Source organism: Phoenix dactylifera, chromosome 1, assembly GCF_051530095.1.
Source record: "Phoenix dactylifera cultivar Ajwa chromosome 1, Ajwa_hap1_PhDact_Kaust_v1.1, whole genome shotgun sequence".
NCBI classification, from domain to species: domain Eukaryota; kingdom Viridiplantae; phylum Streptophyta; class Magnoliopsida; order Arecales; family Arecaceae; genus Phoenix; species Phoenix dactylifera.
This window is the reverse complement of record NC_143190.1, coordinates 4,655,414-4,663,668: the sequence shown is the minus strand read 5'-3', so window position 1 is coordinate 4,663,668 and position 8,255 is coordinate 4,655,414. Positions and strand designations below refer to the sequence as shown.

Below are 8,255 nucleotides of genomic sequence, written 5' to 3'. Positions count from 1 at the left end.
ATGTGTTTGTTGTTTTGTTTGGAAACCTTACGTTAGCAGCTGATGGTATAACATCTAGGCTATCTAACAAAAAGCAGTGCTAAACTGGAGATAATAGCTATCTTGTCAAGCGGCATGGAGCGGGCCCGAAAGAGTTCGATCCCGTCTTAAAAGGAATAATGACGAAGCCATGCACGTTGGGGAACTTGTTTGATTTAGTACCTTATATGTAATCTATCAGACTTATTAGTGGCAACCTCCTCCGTCCTATAGACAAGATTAATTTAATTTGATGAATAGATCAAATTCAAAAATGAAGATCCATAATATTAGTGCAAAGAAAAAGAAAGAAAAAGGGAAAGAAAACAAATTGATAGGTCCCAATAAACTTGCTCCCAATAGTAAAGACTAAAGACCAATTTATAAGAAAATCAGCCACCATTAATCATTCGAATTAGAGACATTCAAATTGAGGTACGGTTAAACATACACGCATGAAGACATGGACAGATAGGCAGGGCACCTCTCGTGCTGCAAATTTTCATTGAACGTCAGTAAGAATATTGGGCACAACAAGTACACAACGAGCATATATGGAAGACATGTTACATAAGGGTATAGACTAGAGAAGCTTCTAGCCCGGTGGGTCCCTAAAGCTTACTAGGATAAGCGGTATTATTGAACCATCCAAAACAAAGAGCGACGAAATTGAAAATAGATATTAAACAGATATTTGTGCTTCAGGCAGTAGGGTAGGAAGCCTCCATGGCAATCCCGCAGAGCCCCTCCTTGGCAGCCACATCCCTCTCCATCCTTATGTATCCCTTCTCACCCCATGAGGAGCCCCATGAGTTCTTCACCAGCCAGTACTTAGTCCCATCTTTTGCCGTGCCATATCCGACCGCGGTCACGCCGTGGTCCAAATATGTCTTGCAGGAGCCGTTGAAGACCCCGCTCGAGTAGAATTGGAAATCATATCCGCTAGCTTCTATGGCAACCGAGACAGGCTGGTTGGCCACAGCTTTGAGAAGAGCTGCTTCGCTGTTGGCAGGCACGTCCTCGTAACCCTTGATGGAGGCAGCATGGGAGGCAGACTTCTTGCTGTTGCAAGTGCCGTCAATGCCTTTGTAGGGGTAGTTGGTTTCCGTCGTAAGGCCATGGTTGTTGATGATGAATTTGAATGCATTATCCATGAGACCACCATCGCAGCCCTGGTCGTCACTAGCCACGTCACAGTCCACAAGCTCTTGCTCCGATAGAGAGATCAATTTACCTGTCTTGAGCTTCGTGATACCTTCCATTGCAGCAACTGCAGAGAAGGCCCAGCAGCATCCTATTTTTTTTTGTGTGAATATTTCAGCAACTTTGTAACAACTATAAATTGTATGGATAATTTATATATAAGTATTACTTCTCATATATGAGATTATTGATTTATATTAACATAAGAAATATAATAATAAATTTTGTAATGATGGTGATTTATAAATTGTAGATTGTTCTAGATGGGTGAAGTTAGTGGACGGGAGTTGATGGCGTTAGCCCTTCTCTCGCGTCAGTTTCCGTCCCCCCGCATGACGAAATCCCACCCCGCTGCGTTGCTCCGGTCTTCAATGATGGGCTGACCATATTGCTTATTTTTCGATCAGATTTTATTACTATAATTCTATGGGCCCCAGCGTGGTGCAGCAAAGACCGTCGCCGTCCTTCCTTAGCAAAAAAAAAAAAAAAGACCGTCGCCGTCCTTCATGCGCTCGTGACTTCCCAATCACACTTTAAGACGCACGGCACGAGCATACACAATCATGGCTCTCAAAGTACATGTGGTATGGGACCAAGTGGACGCACGTGCGAAAGACTAGGAACCTTATCCAAAAAAGGAAAAGCAAAAGGAAGCCCGTTTCCCAGTCAAAATTTTTTGACTAGATAGGCCTTTTGACTCGAGCTGCTTTTCTGTGTTGGTGCTTTGATTTGGTTGACACTAGTTCAAGTGAGGGACACAATTACCTTCATAGTTCATATCATGAGCGATAGAGCTAGCTGATCGCATGTTGATGGGATAGACTATGCTATGCTGCAGGATGAGAGTAAAGTTAAACGGTACTGCTGTTAAATTAATTATTGTTTTAGCAAAGCATTTTATGCCAGTTTCTTTCTCAAGAGTTCATTTATTATTCTTCTTGTTGATTTTATCTTAAGTAGATGAAGACGGATATATATGTAACAGGTGTCTCCTTTTGAAAGTTAATGTCATCTTGTATGCAAAGAAGAAGTTGAATAGTAATATAATTAATTGAGATTAATAGCTCACCACATTGGCCTTGATCTTTGATGGGAGTGACTGCACCCTTAGCCCTCCAATCCATGCTAGAAGGCACGGCTGTAACGTTTTCATAGCTGAAAACATTCGTCGCCTTCAACGTCTTAAGAGTGGAAGGCTTAAAACCATTCATCATGGCCTTGAACTCCTCGTTGGTAAGGTCAGCAAATTGGTTTACGCCGAGCTTGTACTTACTGTTCCCTGCGTTGAACGATTCAATGAGCTCAACGTTAGCCTTAAAAATCTGATAGCGGCGCTCCTTCTCCGCCGAGTCTCTGTACACGCGCCCCTGCTGAGCCATCCACTGCTCGTGCCTCTCAGCCATGGTCATTTCACTGAGCGTCCGGGCTGTGGCATGAGAGGCACAAGCACATAGCAGAAGAACGGAAAAGCCCATGCAAAGACTTTTCGGTAATGGGACAGTCATGGTGCTAGTTTAAGATTGAAAAAGTGATGCAATGGAAACACTACTATGAATCAGGAAGTGGTCAGGCTATGCATGTCCTTCAAGGCTAAGCGCGCACTCTTTATATAGAGGTTTGAGAGTGGGTTCGGTACTCAATTTTCTTTCATTTCGGCGGTGGACTTGCGTGCGTGCCGTGTACGTTCTAATTCCAATTAGCTCTTAATTTCGGAGTGAGAAAGGTGGGTTCGAACATTAGTTGTTATAAAACTCGAAACCTAATGTGGCAACACTTTAACTTATGGTGCTGTTCTCAGTTGCGAGCTTAAGTAACAATCTTGCCTCGGCCCCATAGAATTATGGCAATAAAACCTGGTCGAAAAATAAGCAATATGGTCAGCGCCATCAATGGAGACTGGAGCACGCAGTGGAGTGGGATGTCGTCATGCGGGGGGACGGAAACTGACGTGAGAGAAGGCCTAACGCCATCAACTCCCGTCCGCTAGCTGCACCCATGTGCGCCGCACTCAGGCTCCCGGAAAATGGAGAAAGAAAATTGCAACTAAACATATTTTTCATTTTTTTTCTCGTTTTTCACCATCACTACAAAATTTATTATTATATTTCTTGTGTTAATCTAAGTTAATAATCCCATATGTGAGAAGCAATACTTATATATAAATTATCAATAGAATTTATAGTTGTTACGTAGTTGCTGACATGTTGACCAAAAAAAAAAAAAAAAACAGGATGTTGCCGGGCATTCTCTGTAGTTGCTGCAATGGAAAGGTATCACAAAGCTCAAGATAGGTAATTGGATCTCTCTATCGGAGCAAAAGCTTGTGGAGTGTCATGTGGCTGGTGAGGATCAGAGCTGCGTAAGTGGCCTCATGGATGATACATTCAAATTTATCATCAAAAATGGTGGTCTCCCGAAGGAAACCAATTATCCCTACAAAGGCATCAACCATACTTGCAACACCAAAAAGTCTGCCTCCCATGCTGCCTCTATCAAGGATTTCGAAGACATGCCTTTCAACAGCGAAATAGCCTTTCTTAAGGTTGTGGCCAACCAGCCTGTCTCGTTTGCCATAAAAGCTAGTAGTTTTATGTTCCAATTCTACTCGAGCAATGTCTTCACCAGCTCCTGCGAGACTGATCTGGACCATGGCGTGACTGTGGTCAGATAGCAAAAGATGGGACCAAGTACTGGCCGGTGAAGAACTCATGGGGCTCCTCATGGGGTGAGAAGGGATACATCAGGATGGAGAGGCATCTAGGTGCCAAGGAGAGGCTTTGCGGGATTGCCACTACTGCCTGAAGCACAAATATCAATTTAATATCTATTTTCAATTTTGTTGCTCTTTGTTTTGGATGGTTCAATAATGCCACTTATCCCAGTGAGTTTTACGGACCTACCAGGTCAGAAGCTTCTCTAGTCTATATTCTTATAAAACTTGTCTCCCATATATGCTAGTTGTGTACTTGTTGTGCCTAATTTTGCTAACGTTCAATAAAAATTTGCAGCAAGAGAGGTTTCCTGCCTATCTGTCTATGTCTTCATGTGTGTATGCTTAATCGTAGCTCAATTTGGATGTCTCTAATTCGAATAATTAATAGTGGTTAATTCTCTTGTAAATTGGTCTTTAGTCTTTACTATTGGGAGCAGGTTTATTGGGATCTCTCCACTAATATTATGGATCTTTGTTTTTGAATTTGATTTATTCATCAAATTAAATTAATCCCGTCTATAGGATGGAGGAGGGCGCCACTAATAAGTCTCAGTGGTCAAGGCCCGAGACTCAAAATTTATTGGCAGCTTCGATTCTATCAACGTCACAAATATTTTCCTCTTTTTTCTTCCATTTCACAAACCAGACGATGGTGGATGCGGTCCACGCATAACTTTGTGGCCGAACGTGCAAAACGCCAAGTCTATGATGGGCGGTGAGCAGCAGAAAAAATAATTTTCAAGTTGACAGCCCTTAGGCCTTAGCAGTAGGAAACTATTTTCATGTTGATCGCACTGAAATCTTTCCTGCTTTCCAATTATATTTTACTATCACTACAACTACCATCAACATAAAGAAAGAATACTTTATATTTGGGTGCCAAGGATGACCACGTTGACCACCTTCTGTAATTGACCGCATCTTTTATTCCCTCCAAACCATTACGAATATGATCTATTCAACAAACACTAAAGTTTATGCAGCACTAAAGATGGTGACATGGTATAGAATATGGACTGACGCCAGAACGTGAGAGGGGGAGTGGGAAGCAGATGATTCCAGCTACTGCAGCTGTCAAAAGAAAGTGGAGGTTAGGCGTGAATATGTGTTATCAATAGAAATAGACGATTGCCTGGCTGCTTAGAAGAGGGTGTATAAAAATTGGAATGTAATGTAATCCTACATAATGATCCTTAGCCAATCAAATACTTTTAAGGTATCTTTTTTAACCTTTATATTTATCCTTATTTACCTTACTTTTTCTTAGTTTATCCTTAGCCTATAGCCACTACAATAAAAATGGGTTTCCCGACTCTTACATGCCGATGCTTTTTAGTAGTATCGGGAGAAATCTAGATTAGACGATGCCAATGAGCGTCGTCAGAATCCTACGACGCTTCAAAGCGTCGTCGGAAGCCCTCCCAACATTCCTTAGCTAAGATGATGCTTTAGAAAGCATCGTAGGAAGTCTTAGTGTGCCAACGCGATATTTTTGAAAGCGTCATCGGAGGCCTAAGCATCCCCGACCTAATCTCTTACTAAGACAACGCCTTACAAAGCGTCGTTGGAGGCCTAATCATCTTCGGGCTAATCTCCACCTAAAGACGACGCTTTAAAAAACATCGTCAGAGGCCTAATAGCAAACTAAGATGGCGCTTTCTAAAGCATCATCGGAGAACAATCGTCGAGAACAGCAGTAAACCCTCCTTCCTCCCCGGTCCCAACCCCTTCTCTCTCTCTCGCGCGTGCAGAGAACAATCCCTAACCCCTTCACCCAGCCGCCATCATCCCAGCTCCCCCCCCCACCCTCCCCTGATCCAACTCGGCTAGCCCTCTCCCCCTTCATGTCCTCCCTCCCTCCCTCCATAGGGAAAGGATGACTTCGTGCCATCGAGAAGGGCATTCTAGGGTACATCTATGATGCCTCCCCCTTCCCCTCCACCGCAGCCCTTCTTCAAGCCCCTGTGTTCTACCCCACCGAGGAGGAGTTCAAGAACCCCTTGGAGTTCATCGACAAGATCCGTCCCCAGGCCGAGCCCTTCGGCATCTACCACATCGTGCCCTCCAAGTCATGGAACCCCCCCCTTCGCCCTCGACCGCGACACCTTCTCCTTCCCCACCAAGACCCAGGACATCCACCGCCCGCTTTCCTACGACCCCAAGACCTTCAATCTCGAGTATGGCCACTTCTTGGAGGACCACCTCGGCAAGAAGCAAAAGTGAAGGATTGTGTCGAGGGCAACAAGTTGGATCTTATTTTTTGCACAGACGAGTTGGATCTTTGCCGGCTCTTCAATGCTGTGAAGCTTAAGGTCGAGATCTGAGTTGTTGAAAAAGTATACAACCAAATCCTTAAATCGTTCTTCGCTCTCAACTTTTGGAAACGAGTTGAGTTTTTATTCTCGCCTTTTTGCAACTTTATATCTTTTCGCTCTCAAGTTGTCCTCTTTTTAATAACATGTCTTCCATATATGCTAGTTGTGTACTTGTTGCGCCCAATCTTGCTGACGTTCAATGAAAATTTACAGCACGAGAGATGCCCTACCTATCTGTCTGTGTCTCCATGCGTGTATGTTTAATCGTACCTCAATTTAGATGTCTCTAATCTGAATGATTAATAGTGGTTGATTTTCTTATAAATTGGTCTTTAATCTTTACTATTGGGAGCAAGTTTATTGGGATCTGTCAATTTCTTTTCTTTCCCTTTTTTTTTCTTTTTCTTTGCACTAATATTATGGATCTTCATTTTTGAATTTGATCTATTCATCAAATTAAATTAATTCTCTCTATAGGACGGAGGAGGGCGTCACTAATAAATAGGGCCAACCCAACCATTAGGCAACCTAGGCAGTAGCCTAAGGCCTCAGCCCAAAAAAAGGCCCCGGCAGGCACTAGGCATTGTGTTCGTAGGCACTAGGCAGCTGGCTCCAATCTCTCTTTTTAGGCCTCGCTTCTTCTCTCTCCAAAAGAGAGAAAGCGGAAGGGAGGTGGAGATGGGGTGGTTCCCCACTTCTCCTGCTCTGGAAATGCCACCAAAAAGACCAGAAGGAAGGATCAGTTTGCTCCCCCCTCAAGTACTTCGAATCGCTACCGTCGGTTTAGGATTTTTCTTGCTCAGTCTCCAGTTGGTTTTTCTTTGGTCTTTCATCTTATCCAATTCGTGCTAAAAGATCGGATTAGAGACATCCAAATTCAAAAATGAAGATCCATAATATTAGTGCAAAGAAAAAAGAAAAAAAAAGGGGAAAGAAAAGAAATTGACAGCTCCCAATAGTAAAGACTAAAGGCCAATTTATAAAAAAAACAACCACTATTAATCATTCGGATTAGAGACATCCAAATTGAGGTATGATTAAGCATACACGCATGAAGACTAGACAGATGGGTAGGGCATCTCTCGTGCTGCAAATTGTCATTGAACGTTAGCAAGATTGGGCACAACAAATACACAACTAGCATATATGAGAGATAGGTTTCATAAGAATATAGACAGAAGCTTCTAGCCCGGTGGGTCCGTAAAGCTCACAAGGATAAGCCATATTATTGGACCATCCGAAACAAAGAATGATGAAATCGAAAATAGATATTAAACAAATATTTGTGCTTCAGGCAGAGGGTAGGAAGCCTCCATGGCAATCCCGCAGAGCCCCTTCTTGGCAGCCACATGCCTCTCCATCCTCATGTATCCCTTCTCACCCAATGAGGAGGCCATGAGTTTTTCACCAGCCAGTATACTTAGTCCCATCTTTTTCCTCACCACATCCGAGCACGGTCACGCCATCGTACAGATCAGTCCCACAGGAGCCGGTGAAGATGCAAGTTTGTAATGACAGTGAAAAATGACAAAAAAATTGAAAAATACGTTTAGTTGCAATTTTCTTTCTCCATTTTCTGGGAGCATGAGTGCGGCGTTAGTGGACGGGAGTTGATGGCGTTAGGCCTTCTCTCACGTCAGTTTCCGTCCCCCCGCATGACGAAATCCCACTCCACTGCGTGCTCCAGTCTCCATTGATGGCGCGGACCATATTGCTTATTTTTCGACCAGGTTTTATTGCCATAATTCTATGGGGCCAGGCAAGATTGTTACTTAAGCTCGCAACTGAGAGCAGCACCATAAGTTAAAGTGCTGCCACATTAGGTTTCGAGTTTTATAACAACTAATGTTGGAACCCACCTTTCTCACTCCGAAATTAAGAGCTAATTGGAATTAGAACGTACACGGCACGCACGCAAGTCCACCGCCGAAATGAAAGAAAATTGAGTACCGAACCCACTCTCAAACCTCTATATAAAGAGTGCGCGCTTAGCCTTGAAGGACATG

General features: G+C 43.4%; 1 protein-coding gene and 1 pseudogene across 1 annotated transcript; one reads left to right on the top strand and one right to left on the bottom strand.

Annotated features, from left to right (window-relative positions):
• Positions 1 to 488: 488 nt before the first annotated feature.
• Positions 489 to 2,808, bottom strand: LOC103700184 (senescence-specific cysteine protease SAG39-like). The gene is made up of 2 exons (XM_039114405.2): positions 2,291 to 2,808; positions 489 to 1,312 (listed from the first exon to the last, which is right to left on the bottom strand). The coding sequence occupies exons 1-2, from the start codon at positions 2,724 to 2,726 to the stop codon at positions 720 to 722; spliced, it is 1,029 nt and encodes a 342-aa protein (XP_038970333.2). The 5' UTR covers positions 2,727 to 2,808; the 3' UTR covers positions 489 to 719.
• A 253-nt stretch (positions 2,809 to 3,061) lies between these two features.
• Positions 3,062 to 4,023, top strand: LOC103718377 (senescence-specific cysteine protease SAG39 pseudogene; annotated as a pseudogene).
• Positions 4,024 to 8,255: the final 4,232 nt, after the last annotated feature.